Source organism: Phodopus roborovskii, unplaced genomic scaffold, assembly GCF_943737965.1.
Source record: "Phodopus roborovskii unplaced genomic scaffold, PHOROB, whole genome shotgun sequence".
NCBI classification, from domain to species: domain Eukaryota; kingdom Metazoa; phylum Chordata; class Mammalia; order Rodentia; family Cricetidae; genus Phodopus; species Phodopus roborovskii.
Window position 1 is genome coordinate 1,227,097 of NW_026125059.1, and position 15,327 is coordinate 1,242,423.

The 15,327-nt window shown below is 49.3% G+C and overlaps 1 protein-coding gene across 1 annotated transcript; it reads left to right on the forward strand.

Annotated features, from left to right (window-relative positions):
* Window positions 1-777: 777 nt before the first annotated feature.
* On the forward strand, window positions 778-1,709 carry Bhlhe23 (basic helix-loop-helix family member e23). The gene has a single exon (XM_051188483.1). The coding sequence runs from the start codon at window positions 1,019-1,021 to the stop codon at window positions 1,688-1,690; it is 672 nt and encodes a 223-aa protein (XP_051044440.1). The 5' UTR covers window positions 778-1,018; the 3' UTR covers window positions 1,691-1,709.
* The last annotated feature ends 13,618 nt before the right edge of the window (window positions 1,710-15,327 follow it).

Genomic DNA, 15,327 nt, shown 5'->3' on the forward strand with positions numbered 1-15,327 from the left:
TCCTCCCTGCACAGCCCGTGCTCCTGAGTGGAGCCGACAATATTGGAGACAGCCATTCTGGGCCAGTTGGGGCACACGAAGTACTCAGATCGAGGCTACCTGTTGTATGGGAAGGGGTCTGTACTGAGACTGAGGCCTGCACAGAACTCTGCAACCCCAGCTGCTCACCAACAAGGAGTCTGGACGCTTCTCTTCTCCAGCGATCTCTGATCTGCGCTCAAATTCCAGTTCCTCCTCTCCCTAATCAAAACAGAAAAATCCATCCTATTCCTTCGCCAGGGCAAGACTGGGACTCCTTCGCCTGAAAAGTCGAGTGAGGGAAACGTGAGGTTGTCAGTCCTGAACAAAAATGTTTCATCCCAAAGGCCGGTCCTCACCTCAAACCAAAACTTAGGGAGGCGGTGGGAGCCACTCTGAGACGCACTTGGTGGTGGAGCAACAGGCTGGCTAAGAGACCTTCACCTTCAGGAAGGTGATAACTCAGCCCTGAGGGCCAGTCTGTGTGTCAGACCGCCAGGCCGAGATACAGAAGAGAGCCCGGCTGAGAGCTCCCGCTCGGCTCCTGTGGGTGGGGATCCAAAACAAGGCTAGGCAGGTCAGTTCCCCAGGACCAGAGCTTTTGGGGTGGTGAACCCCCCCCCCCCACCTAAGAAAACAAGAGACGGCAGTGGAGATACCAAGAAGCAAGCATGGCGCTCCCGGGTCCCGAGAGTTCTATCTCTCGCTTGTGGCTTGTGTGTCTGCGTAGCGAGTGGAGCAGGGCTGGGAAGAGGCGGGCAGCAGGTCCCCTCTGATTGGACGACGCGAAGTCCCAGCCAGCGCCTCAGCAGCTTAAAAACGAAACCCGGCCAAGCAGGAGCTAAAGCGACCCGGCCGGCCATGCGCCTTGGCGAGGAGGTGCAGAAGGCGTGGCGGGCTGGAGAGGCCACGCGAAGGTCCAGGGACGTACAGACAGCCGGAGAGCGGGACGAGCCCGCAGGGCAGGAAGCCGCACTGAGGTAGCAGGCTCCAGAGAGCCATGGCTGAGCTCAAGTCGTTGTCGGGGGACGCGTACCTGGCACTGAGCCACGGCTACACCGCGACCGGCCACGCCTACGCAGCGGCACGCGGACCAGAGACTACTCGGGGCTTTGGTGCCTCGGGTCCAGGTGGCGACCTCCCCGCGGCGCCTGCTTCCCGCGTCCCCGCCGCGACAGTGGAAAGCAGCGGCGAGCAGAGCGGCGACGAGGACGACGCCTTCGAGAGGCGGCGGCGGCGGCGAGGGCCCGGGGTCTCGGTGGACACACGGCGGCGGCCCCGGGAGCAGCGTTCGCTACGGCTCAGCATCAACGCACGCGAACGGCGGCGAATGCACGACCTGAACGACGCGCTGGACGGACTGCGCGCAGTCATCCCCTACGCGCATAGCCCGTCGGTGCGCAAGCTCTCCAAGATCGCTACCCTGCTGCTGGCCAAGAACTACATCCTCATGCAGGCTCAGGCCCTGGAGGAGATGCGGCGCCTGGTGGCCTACCTCAACCAAGGCCACGGCCTCGCTGCGCCTGTGGCCGCCACGCCGCTAACGCCCTTCGGCCAGGCAGCGGTCTACCCGTTCTCAGCCGGCGCGGCGCTCGGGCCCTGCCCAGACAAGTGTGCCGCCTTCTCCGGATCGCCCTCGGCGCTTTGCAAACACTGCGGCGAGAAGCCCTGACGGCGCAGAGCCCCAGCTCAGCCGCCTTTCTGTTTAGACTCTCCACTGTCCTCACTGGCGGGACCCTATGGGGGGCGGGGGGAAAGGCAGCCTGAACCCGGACCCTGCTTGCAGAACTATTGAGTGCAGAACGCAAAGTCGGTCCCGGCAAAGCCAGAGACTCACTGTACTCAAGACCCCTCCGCATCCACAGAACTCTCTCAGCGTCCGCTGGGCGTTGCCAGCGCTCACCGGGTGAGGATGACTGGTTACCAGCTGTGCGCCAAAAGAAAGCCACGGGAGGGAACGGGTAGTGGCTAGTCCCACTTCTGACAGGTGACTCTGCCCAAAGCTCGGGAGAGCAGACAACGCTTCACTCGACCAGTTCCTAGCACTAGGGATCGTCCTCTGCCCCAGTCCCCTCTAGGCCAACCTGCAGGGCCTTGCTCCTGGACCTGTTCCGCAGGACCGGTGTGGCACCTCACTGGGGCCTCTGACGGCTCCAAGATTCAAACTCGGCCTCTGAGAGAGATTCCGTCCTTTGCAAAGGGCGTGAGGGCCCAGGAGATGAGATCTGCAGCATTTTCCAAGTCTGATTTTGTTCTGTTAGCATTCTTTCCTGCCCAGAGGCTCAAGAAACCCACTCTGGCCTCAAAGTCTGTGGACTTATCCCTAAATATGCCCGGATCGCCAGCGCCTGCCTCCCGCGGGCTGGGATGGGCATCATTTCGTTCTGTTTGTTTCATGGGCACTGGTGGAATACGGGTCCTCACAACTTGCACGGGGCTACTTGACCCTGGAGGGTCAGCCGATGACTTCAGTCTCTCTATATTTGGGGCCTGCCGAGACCCCCTGCGCCAGTTCGGGAACTTCTGGAGGAAGCCGGGCTACCGGTGAGTACCCGGCGCTGGACGAACTGAATCTTTCCACTGTCCCTAGTCGGAGCCTTAGCCCGGGAGCCCGAGATGCTGGTGGCCCTCGGCAGCTTCCGCCTCTGTTTACCCAATTATTTTGGCCTTCGTAGATGCAAAGCAAATCGGGAGAGGGCTGCCACCCTGCAAAGCGCCTGTCCATAGCGCTTAACTTTAATTAATGTGTTTGAAAAGGCCCCTTTTGTATTTGCAAAACGACGTGTGTGATTGTCTTATTCATAAAGACATACGCTTAATACTGGTTTCTGCTCATTTCCATTTTTTTATTTCTTAATTGTCTTTTCCGGTCCCCTAAACTAATCTGCTTTGCACATTTAAAAAACAGACTGCTTTTCAAGTTCTCTTAAGATGAACAGAGAAAACTGGAAACTCAAGTGTTGTTAGTTCTGGGGTCGTTACCCATCATTATTCGAAAAAGTCCCGTGTTTTTGTTAAGACCAGGGATGGTGTGCAGAATAAAGTATTTGATTCCGGCTTCTTTTACAAAAACAATATCATTAAATTTTCATATCAAATTAAGTGTCCATCTACGACTTGATTTATAATTTCAATCTTCAGACAATATACTGATGTGAGATCCTTCTTTTAGAGCCCCCAGGAAATCTCTGAGACTTTAAGATGGATCCATATGCAGCTAACAGATAGGTGAGTCCGTATGAGAAAGGTGTTGGTAGGTGACCCACACACCTGCAGGGACTTGAGGCAGGAGGATGGGAACTTTGAGGTCAGCCTTAGTGAGGCCCTCTCTGGAAAAATAAATAAATAAATAACTTTGAAAAAAGAAAGGAGAAAACATTTTCCCTAGGATAAAAGCAGCTCCCAAAGAGCTGGGTGTGGTAGTCTCACACTTGGAAGATGGAAATAGAATTGTTTCAGTTCAATTCAGTTCAATTTCAGCCTCAACTAGAATAAGGTCTTATCTAAACAAAACAATAACAACCGGGGCGGGGGGGGGGGGAACCCCTTCTAACCATCTTACTAATAAAAGCATCTCCAAGTACTAACCTTAAATAAAAATTCAAATTAAATCAGAGCATTTTAAAATTGCAAGCTGTTCTTCAAATATCAGCAAAACTTTCACTGGGATGAACGAGTAAGGTAGGATAGAACTCCGTCCGTAGTGTTCTTAGTTGTGGCCATTTGATAAAGCAATAGGGTATTAATAAAAAACAATTGTGGCCATTAATAAAGCATCCCGGAGTTGCACAGCCAGCTTCGATCTGAGGCTGCCCTCCACAGCCTCTGCGCTGAACAGCAAAAACTCAGTCAGCGAGGGCGCCTGCTCTAAGTGTTGGCTCTTTTAAAGCAGCTCCTGGGGGCTCTGGTAGTTTCTTGCTCCTGAGGGTGAGGATCACTGAGTCTTTGGGGAAGTTTCCTTGGACACCTGGGATTTGAACTGGCAGTCTGCAGAGCTCATTGCCTCTTTTGCTTTTACTTGTTTTGGTTGTTTTTGTTTTGTTTACTGCTTGTTTGGGTTTTTTGTTTTGCTTTGTTTTTTAGGAAAGTAGCTGTGGCTATGTTAAGGTGCAAGGAGGTGTCCCCCAGGCCTGGGGGCTCTTCCCTCCATGATGAATCAGTGTACCCCACACAGGGCAGTGGGGGAGGTTTGTGACGCTTACCTTTTCCAAGCGGCTGCATAAAACGTGAACAGAAATGGGTGAAATCACTTTTATTGGTAATGTTTATGTCTCCACATGTACTCACGTCTTGCTCACAGCGCTCACTCACCTCTGTGCCGACCGGAGATGTTTCCAGTGTTCCATGCTCATTCGTGGCTCATGGCCACCGTGGCCTTGGCACAGCTCCAGGCCGTGACTATATAGAGCATTGAAATGCCCTTGGCTTCTTCCTTTTGTCTAATGATTACCAGGAAATGCCAAAGAATTGGGGAACAGATCCTCGAGCCAGGCAAACACACAATGCTCTACCCCTTTGCTCTTTCAACACCTAGTCATAGACTCAGTCTCCCTCCAAGGTGTTAGATACAGGTGGGAACAAGGAGAAGAGCTACTGTTAGCCGTCTACCAAGAGAGTAGATGGGAAATGTCCACTGGGTCTCCGGTCCCATGTCCTCCTACTTCACACTGACTGACCACACCCAAGCCAGAGAACCCACCATCAAACAAGGCTGGAAGCTGGTGATAACCCTAGGTCCCTCACACTTGGGGAGAGGTAGGTTTGAGTCAGTGCCACTTTCCTCTGCTGACCCTGCTGGATGCTAGTTGAGCAACTCAAAGACACCAACTTGGCCTATCCTGAGAGGAAGGGCCTGGTGAAGTCCACTTACAGGAGCTCTACTGCTATGATCCAAATGGCTCTCTAGGAACCATGTTGCCCGGCCAGGTCCTACACCAGCTTCATTCACTAACTGTCATATCCACTCTTGGATGCCTGCTGCTAGCCTGCTACTCTCCCCAGGGCATCCAGCTTGCCACACGGGTCAGGAGACTTAAAGGGTCCTAATTTAAGGGCCAGGAGTCTCAAGTTCAACATCATCTTCCTGCCCCTCCTTTCTTAAAAACACACAGACCGGTCTGTCCTTAAGTTTCCATGCTTTGTGGTTCCTGTAACTGAAACACTGCAGGCACCTAGCCACACAAAACCCAACTGCAAAGGTTTTTCCCATCAACACCTGGGGCTTGTGGCATATCCAGTCCCCACAGACCTCAGGGTTTCATATACACAAAGGCCTTTGTTTCTCAAATTTAAAAATTATACTGTCTGGCAGGCACACACATGCACACACACACACACACACACACACACACACACACACACACACCCCACAACCACCACCACCACCGCCGCCGCCACAGAGCCAGCCTGTGGGGCCATCCAACCACTCTGGAAGCTACTGAAATCTCAGATCCAGCCCCAGAGAGGTGGAGGCGGCAGAAGGTGCCCCTTCCCAGCATTCCCTTCGACCCTCTTCTGGCTCTCCTATACTCTCGTCAGACCTCTAGATGTTTCATTTGTTAATGTCAGGGTTGGATCTGCACCCTCTCTTGTGCACATGTATTCAAGTCATTGGAGAACCCAGTAGAGGTGTCTCCACCCAGGTTAAATTGTAACAGAGGGACTTTAAAAAAAAAAAAAAAAAACTTATTTTATTTTTAACTGTGTGTGGATATAAGCACACAAGTGCAGATTGCCCTCAGAGATCTGAGGTGCTGGATCCTCCTGGAGCTGAAGTTACAGGTAGCTATGAGCTGTCTGGTGTTCTTTAAGCCATCTCTCCAGCCTCAGAAGGGCACTTTTAGAAAATGTTTTAAATTTTACACTTTTACTTATTTTGTATGGGGGGGTGGGGCGGGCATGCATGCACAGCACACACGAGGACGACAGAGAACAGCTTTCAGGAGTCAGATCTTTCCTTCCACCTTATGGGTCCAAACTTGTCACCTCCTTAGTGGCAGGTGCCTTTCCTGCTAAGCCATCCTGCAGCACAGAAGGTACTTCTTCTCAAAGGAGAAATGCTATTTTTCTAATTTTATGTAAGAAGTGGAAAAAAAAAAAGATGGCTGGGCAGTGGTGGCTCACACCTTTAATCCAGCACTGGAGAGGCAGAGGCAGGAGGATCTCTGTGAGTTCAAGGCCAGCCTGGTCTACAGAGCCAGTTCCAGGACAGCCAAGGCTACACTGAGAAACCCTATCTAGAAAAAAAAAAAAAAAAAAAAAGTGAAAAGCCATCACCTCAGCCCCAGAGTCACTCAGGCCACACCGTCTGCTCTGCCACAGGAAAGAACCCTCAGCAATTGCTGAGCAGAGGCTCCTAAGCCCGGGTTAATCCGGCTGAGAATGATGACAGCAATTTTATAATGTAAATTTGTTTGTGATCTGTTTTTAGTCTTTATTCCCTTTTGAAGGGATGGAGACAGAGGGATTTACAATGTATTAAACCATTTCTCTAACAATTGCCTCTTTGTAACCAGCCGTTGTGTTCCAACACCTCAACAGCAGTCTGCTCTGGAAAACTAGAAAGTTATGAATACGCACTCGCCCCCAGAGGAACAGAACCACATTGCCATGAGCACAGAAAGGTTCAAACGATTAGCGAACTGACCTTCTAAGCCAGTCCCTGCAGTAAAAGTGATGGCGGTCGGTGCTTTGCCAGCCTGAAGCTTCCCTGGAGGGGTATTATAGAAAAGCTGTTTTTGAGTGACTACTAGAAAGGAGGGTGACATGTAGAGGGTCTCTCAGTAGGACATCATTGCCCCGTATCACTATCCAAGTTTCTCCAAGATTACACCTTTGTATACCGCTGGAGCTCAAGCAGGCAGAGTCTACGTTTTAGGGAAGCATAGCCATGTAATGTTGAGCTGGGTGTGACCTTTGGGTGGCCTAGGTTCCCGACACTCTCAGGTCACCTGGAATGCCCACCCCACCCCAACTTAGGGGCTCAGAATAATAGCCAGCACATCAGAGAACACCTCTGAGTCCTACTTCGTCTAAAGCAATAAACCCACAGGGGTCGCCCTCCCAAAGCCTCTGATTTAGCCTGATGCGAGAGGCTAGTCTCTCTACTTCCCCGAGGACCACTTTTACTGCCCTAAAGAGAGCTTGCCCAATCTAGATTTTCGGCCAAAATGCTAAGACACACATGAGGTCTATGAGCTTGTGGGTATGCTTTGTGTAGAGCAATGGGACCCTGTCTATGAGATGCTCACTGCATTCAACGTTTAACATACCCAAATGGGAAAAGCCCACAGTGCCAGCATCAGAAGTGCACAAATGGACATCAACGAGCCAGTTAGAAGTGCCGAGAGATCCCAGCAACAGAAGGGCTGTTGAGACAAGTACACGCCTCAGGCGGCCTCTGCACAGAGCTATCCCCACCCAGTGTATCTTCCACGTTCCATAGAGGATGCCAGGAAATGAGAACCTCCAGTGTTCCGGAAGATGCTAATTCAGAGCTTTCCAGCCTGTTCTACCCGGGTGACTCAGGGGACCAGAAGGCAGGGAAACATCACCCAGAACATACAAAACCTGCTCCTAGAGGGTCTGCACCTAGAGCAGAGTCCTTCCTGCCCATGTCTATTCCCAGAAAATGCTAGGGCTCACTGTTATTATAAAACTTAGGGGGACTTGGTGGGGGGGGGACCAAGTCGGATTCCATGACAGAAGAGGGTGGCCAAGGCGGAGGGACAAACATGCCAGGCAGACATGTGAGAAGTTTTATTAGGAAGGGGAGGGAGGGGGGAGGAAAGAGAAAAGGGGTAAAGGGACAGAGAGAAGACAGGAGAGAAGAGGGAGACAGGAAAAGTCCTGTCTGCCCCAGGGGAACAGCGGGAAGAGGGAGCGGGAAGACGGCTGGAAAAGAGCAGAGAGAGAGCAGAAGTGGGCAGGGGGAGGGGCCTATCTTTTAAAGGGGTCCTCTGCATCTCCGCAGACTACAATCATGGAACCCTGGGCTGACCAGGGTACTGCCTGAGTGCATTCTTCCAAGTGACAGGGGTCAGCATAATGCCTGAATCCTTACACTCCTCACTCCCCAAACTTCCTCTCTGACCCATACACCACCACCTGCAGCCAGTTTGGGAAGAAACGTGGGTCCTGTCCACACCTTTCTCCATAACCATCTTTGTGGGTAACCTTTCTCCCTAACCATCAAGGAGTTCTCATGCATTTTGGGGTTCCATGCCATGTTTCCTGCCCACAGATGAGATTTTGGTTTTGGAAAGGCCTGGTTTCTCTAGACAAGAAACCCTGATTGGCAACAAAACTGACCAGCTGCCCTCAGTCCTGCCTGGAACCACGTGAACAACGGGTCAACAGGTGATCTGAGACTGGAGTATGGTATTCTGAACACGTGTACATGTTTCATGTGTACATGCACCTATGTGTTTCATATGTGTGGGTTGTGACTGCATGTGCACATGAATGAGTGGCAAAAATATGTGTGTGTGTGTTATGTGCATTCCTGTGTGGTGCAACATGCCTATGTGTACATGTGTGTACACACAGCTTTCTTCCCATTGAGGCTCCTGAGTTGTAGGTTCCTCTTTTTTTTTTTTAAGTTATGTATTTTATGTATATGAGTGCTTTATTGGCTTTATGTCAGAAGAGGGCATCAGATCCCATTATAGTTGATTGTAAGCCACCATGTGGTTGCTGGGAATTGAACTCAAGACCTCTGGAAGAGCAGCCAGTGCTTTTAACCACTGAGCCATCTCTCCAGCCCTAGGTTTCAGTCTTGAAGCAGAACATTCCCAGCTCCTTGGATCACCAAGGCAGCTTCAGATATCATCTGGCTCTGAGATACTCCTGGTCGTCCAGCTTCACAAAGAGCAAAAATGGATCTTTCTATCAGCCCAGGAAAGGGTCATGTGGGGCCAAGTGGCTTCTGGTTTGAAGAGATGTGGTACCTGCTCATTAGCATTGAAAGATGTGCTTCCAGCACATGAAGAACAGGGAGGATCCCAGCCTGAAATATCTCATTGGGAAATGGCTCTGCTAACAGATGGCAGGAATGGACAGACTCCAAAGACAGTGACTTCCTTAGGAAACCTCCCTGCAACTGTAACCCTCTGAACACACCCATAAAACAAGCAGGCCCACATAGAGGGTGTCAGGTTTCAGCAGCTCCTACCATAAATAAACCTCTGATGCATCACACTGGTGAGCAAGGGCTTCACTCTGGCACAGTGAGCTCTTTTTCTCAGACCCTGTCCCCAGAGACCAGGGTTGAGACAGGCATTTGGGCCTCCCCTTAATCCCTGCTGGGCTCTCGTCCTATTCCTGGAATGACAATGAAGAGGCCTTGTGCACTGAGGGTTAAGTAGGACAGTCACATTCTCCAGGTCCTTGTAGGCACTCACTCAAGCTCATCGTCCAGGCAGCTCAGAGTCTCAGGGCTTCCGCTGAAGCATCAGAGACAAGGCCTTGTGGCTCCTTGGTCAGGGAGGTTCAGGTATAATCAGGACCTGGGCTTTCACTGAAAGAACACTTGTGGCCAACAAAAACAAAGATTATTGTTCTGAAAGACCTGAAGGTGGAAGAATACATAATTGCCCTTCAAGGGAGTAGATCAGTCTCCCACGATATGATTCTTTCCTTTTTCTAAATTAATGTACTTTTGCATAAGGGTGTTTACCCAATGATATCAGAAGAGGGTGTCACATCCCCTGGAACTGGATCCTGGGAATCAAGCCTGGAGCCTTTGGAAGAGCAGTCCCTATGCTTAACCACTACCATCTCTCCAGTCCCCTTTTCCTTCTCCCTAAATCATGGTAAAATAGACACAACATATATTATCTAAACATTTTCCTGTGTGGTTTCTAGGGATAAGCCTGGTTCTTGTACATGCTAAACAAGCATTCTATCACTGAGCTACACCCCAGCCCAGTTTTAATCACTTTTAGGTGTTTCATCTAACAAAGATGTTCACAGCACCAGACAGCCCCCATCTTTCTCCAAAACATTTTTACAGCTCACAGTTATTTTATTTTTAAGCCACAGTTGCTGAGGTATTATACTTACGCAGTAAAAAGCTCCCTTCTGCGATGTACAGTTCTGTGGATGCTAATAACACACAGTCAATACACGTGGCCACTACCATGACAAGCTATAGAATACTGCTATCACCTACTCAACCCCTCTTCTGGCACCCTCACCCTGCATCTCTGATCTTCTTTGTGCAGGTGATGGCTCCAAAGTGTTGCTTCAGTTCAACAGTGGGAGGGGAGACTTTCTTGGCACAGACCAACCCAGGTTCCTTCCTCACCCATCACAAGGTCTACTCTACATCTGGCATTGAGAAAACAGAGCAACATTGGGAGCTTAGCCTTGCCCTCAAGCATGCATTGTCTGCTCTGCCTGCAGCTACCATGGCTGTCACAGGTGTCTGAACCCCTGATTTCTATAGGTGTGGCCTCGAGGGAGCCTCTGGGGTGTGAGAGACATTTGGGGATGAAGATCCCAGTTCGAACTTAATCTTGCTGAGAAGATCCCACAATCTGTCCCAAGAGATATAAAAATGTCACTGCTCAAGACCACCAGGAAGAACCAGTGCCAAACGCCCCTTCCGAGTGAGCTCGTCAGCACAGCTAGAGCTGCAGATCTGCAGCAGGTGGAGATTTAAGCAGGAGGGAGAGTCAGAGTTAGCCTGAGCATCTTGAATGAGAGTGCTGACTAGGCAAAAATGACAGTCCAGGAAGAGCCACACATATGGATCAGGGGCTCATCACCCAGGGCTGCCGCTGAGCACCCGGTTCTCACGGCTGGAAGCCTAGGAAACCACAGGCTTTAAACCAGCCCAGACGGATATTATGAAGGAATGCTCCTACAAACGGAACCGCAAGGAAGAAAGCCCTGGATACATTGAAACCAACCCTAATTAATGAGTGCCAGGGGAAAACCCCTGAATGCTGGCTGCCTCCCAGAGACAGAAAAAAGGGTGGGGAGGTTTCCAACTCAAATGTCACCTCCTATTTTCCCTTTTGTACTTCTTTGATTAGAGATATCTTTAATAAGTAAAATAAGTCATCAGGGTTGAGTGGCTCACTGTTCAGGTGACAGACACACACACACACACACACACACACACACACACCCATGCCCCAGAGGGTTATCCAGGCCCACTTCCTGTGTTGTTGCACACAAGAGATTCAAAAATCCCCCAGTGGTAACAGTTATGCATCCAGCCAATGGATGGTAGGGATGAAGCCGTGATTAAATTTCCTCCTGTAATGACCCTAAGTAAATCTTTGCAATTTTCATTTTGCTGAGAATTAATATAGATTGGTGCCCTTGTTGCCGACTCCCACTTTAATCCGAAATCGCTCATTAGGAAGAGACCAGCAGACGTCTGTGGGCAAGACCTGTGGCTGAGCCTGGGATGGGAATACCAGCGCAGGCAGGCTCCAGATGGACAGAAGCAGCTGCCCTCGTTACGTGCTGGGCGATGATCTGAAATGCTGACCTGCTTCTCTGCACATTACACGTATTAAATGAGACCAAAATTCAGGAGAACTCACACAGCCTGGGCCCCCAGAGAAAATATGCTGCTGTCTCTTCTGAAAGATGATGGATGGACACTCCTGCTCCCTAGCTGCTGGGAGCAGGACCAAGAGTTTGCAATCTAAGCACACAGTGAAATAGGGACCCTTATTCCAAAACGATTATGGATTTTAGGATGCTAACAGCAGAGCCTTGAACCATGCTTAGATCCCTTTACAATGCCCAGGTCATAAAGATATTAAGTCACCCATTCCCAGGGGATCCCTTGCACCCGAAACTGGCTTACATCAAATATACTATCTTCTTCCTTCTCCTTGCATGACCAGCGCCCAAAAGCCGCAGCCACACATGGTACTTGCCCATATACACATACCTGTACATGTCCACACATGCAGTCCACACATGTCTAGACAGGTACACCCTTATGACTGCATACATACATGCACGCTTGTAAACACACTTGTGTATGTATGCTCACATGTCCACAGACTTGCATATATGAGTGCCTGGCACACAATTCTCTGGACACTAATGCCACTTGGGAAGTGGTAGTGAATGCGTCTGCTGCTATTACTTTGCCCAGAGGGATGAAACCCATTTGGTCTTGGTATACAGATCTAATACAGAGCAACAACTGGCAGGTCTGATCTCTGTACTGCCAGACCCTGGTGTGAGGCCCAAACAGCCAGGTGACCATTCTGGAAATGACTTGGCCACTCACTGAGAGGATACTCTGCAGCCGGCCACCTTGTCCCTTTACTGTAGACGGTCCCAGGACCCAAATGAACACATGAGCAGAAGAACTGTTCGCAGCATATATGGCCTTTGGTTTGGTTTGTTCTTATTGTTTGAGGTAGAGTTCTGCTTTGCGACCTTGGCTGGCTTTGAACTTACTATGATGGCCAGGCTAGTGCTATATTGGTAGAGATTCATCCACCTCTGACTCCTGAGTGCTGGAATTAAAGGCTGACTTGGCCTCCACTTTGAAGGCGTGGCAGCTGCCCAAGCATAGACAACTCTGGAGGGACATGTGAACAGGCCACCACGGGCCTCTAGGGAAGTTGCTCAAGAATGGCTAATGGGAAAAGGCGGAGGCCCTGTTCCCCACATGCTTCCACTCCCTGAATTATCCTCCGCCACTTGTGGATATTTTTATGGGCTGAGTGATGATCCCCAAAAGATATATATAGTTCCAGTGTGGCATGATCTAGCCACCATGAGCAGTAACTTTGGTGATGGTGCCTAAGTGACTCTGGTTGGTTTTTTACATAAGTTCCCAGAAAACTATACTTGGAGAGAAAGAAAAAAAAAAAAAAAGAAAGAAAGAAAGAAAGAAAGAAAGAAAGAAAAATAGATAGATAGATAGAAAAAAAACACTGCAGTGGTTCATACAGCTCTCCCAGCCAGGGATCAAGCAAGGATGTTCTAGACTGAGGTGAGCTTGAGATGGACCTCAGGTTCCAGGGAACAAAGTGATTGCTTTGTCTTACGTTGATTGAGGGACCCACTGGGTCTGCTGCCACTCAGGAAGAGGGTTACTCAGTGAGTCCCCAGCAGACTGAGTTCCGACCCTGCACCATCCTCGACCTGCTGGCCTCTCTAGGTCTCACTGCACCTTAAGCTAGTCCCCATACATGGGACTTCATCAGCCTAAAGCAGGACACCATCCTGTTTCCAGGGTCTGTGACCATGACCTAGCTGGCGGAAAGAGATAGAGCGTCAGGTCTGGAGAAGTCAGGATCCCCCATTGTCCAGTTCTATATATCCTTATGACAGCCACCGCAGGAGCTCAGGGACAGAACATAAAGGTGGAGCAGAGAGACAAGGAGGACACACACACACACACACACACACACACACACACACACACACACCAATTCCAGGTTCCTGCTTCCCAGAATAAGAAGGAGCATATATGGGTCTCGGCCACCTAGTGTATGGCACTTCGTGGTGGAGCTCCAGGGCCTCTGGCAGCAGCTTCAGGAAGATCCTTCACATCTGTGTAGATTCAGTCACCCAGCCATGCCTTAGGCCCACACCAGGCACCAGGTTTACACTTCCTCCTCTGTGTACATTCAAGTCTTGCCTCTGACTTTACTCTGCTAGAGGAATCAAAGGCTCAGAGCTGGCCAGCTGTGTATCCCTAACCCTGTCCATCTTGGCAAAAGGTTGCATACCTGGTGCACATGTAACAGGGAAGCTACCTGATTCCCTGTAGTCAGCAGTGACACCTGCCAGCCCAGCAGCCTCTCAGCTCTCTGTCCAGGAGTTACAGTGTCCATGTGGACGGACTCAGTTTTGTGCAAGGAATAGCAACTATTCCTATCAGCAATCTTTGAACTCCCCAGAAAGAAGATGGGACCCCACTTCGTCATTTCCACCTGACTCAATCTGATGCATCTGGATTACCCTAAAACCAGTTTGGGCTGTTATGCTCAAGACAACTCCTGACTAGCTGGCTAAAATGGTGCACCTTCTTATTACACCCTGGCCAGAGTTTCAGATAAAACTTCAGTCAAGCATTTCCTGCCACGCAGAGACTAGCTACATATTTCACAGCCAGTCCCATTTAGAACGTTTGTTGCTAAAAGTTTTCTTCCTACAGGATCCCATGGAGCAATCATTGCCCCATTTCAGCAGGAAATAATCTTAAGATAACGACGCCCCCCCCCCTTTCCCTACTCTTGGCTTTTAGGGGATGATACTCATTTTCATAGGGTTGGTTTTAGTTACTTAGGGTTGGGTATGGAAGGTGATGCTTAGACTCGATATCTCTTTTAGACAGGTATGGGGTATGGTTGGGAAAGTACAGTTTAGATGGGATATAGGTAAATTAGCCTATCTTCTTGTGAATTATCTTAGTAATTATTAGTTATATACAGCTTACATTGTTATAGTTTTTTATATGTGGCAAACTATGTAAAATTAAGTTTATATTCCCTTCCCAGATTATTTGTAAATTATATTTTGTCATATTGTGTAAATTCTTTCCGTTTACGATGTTTTGTGCACAATATCTTTATCATATTCTATGTATGTATACTTTTACTTATGTTCAAGACATATTGTATATTGATACAATTTAGGATATTTTTATCATGCTGCACTTTACAGTTCTCTCTGGTCAAGACATTTTTACTCTAACCCTGTTCTAGAGATTTATATGTATACATACATACATAGTTATATTGATCCTACTTTACTCAGGGAATTTTCAACCAGTTTTATAGCTAAGTTCCTGAGTAAAGTAAGGATTATCTTCACCCATATTTCTTATACCTATGAGATTAGTCAGACATAGATGCTTAATCTTCAAACACTTCATAGACCTACAGAATATGGCATTTAAATGTTTTAATATTAGTACTCCGTTGACATGAGACACTATTGCTCCTGACAGCACGGTGCATTTCCGGAAAATATGTTGGGCACTGTTATGGCTCCTCCTGGAGTTCATCCTCACTTTGAGTAATGGACTCTTGGGCAAAGAACTGCCCCCACCTTGACCACTGATTTGGACGTGCTATCCTAGGTGCTTGCAGGAGACAAACATAGAAGACTGCTTGACCTTGCCAAGTCAGGGTAAGACAGACTTTCTACCTCCCTGCTTCTGTTGTGGTCTGTTAGGTATTCTAGGCCTTAGCCAAAACTGGTTGCACCAATGTTGCTGTGAGACCTAGGGTGACTGTCCAGGTAGCCTGCTGTTTCTGTCTTCACTGCAGAGTTTGGAAGTTTCCCATCTGCCCTTCCTGCCTATTCTAGTATTGT

Coding starts and splice junctions, on each gene's coding strand:
- Bhlhe23 (XM_051188483.1), top strand. CDS start 1,019: ATGGCTGAGCTCAAGTCGTTGTCGGGGGACGCGTACCTGGCACTGAGC.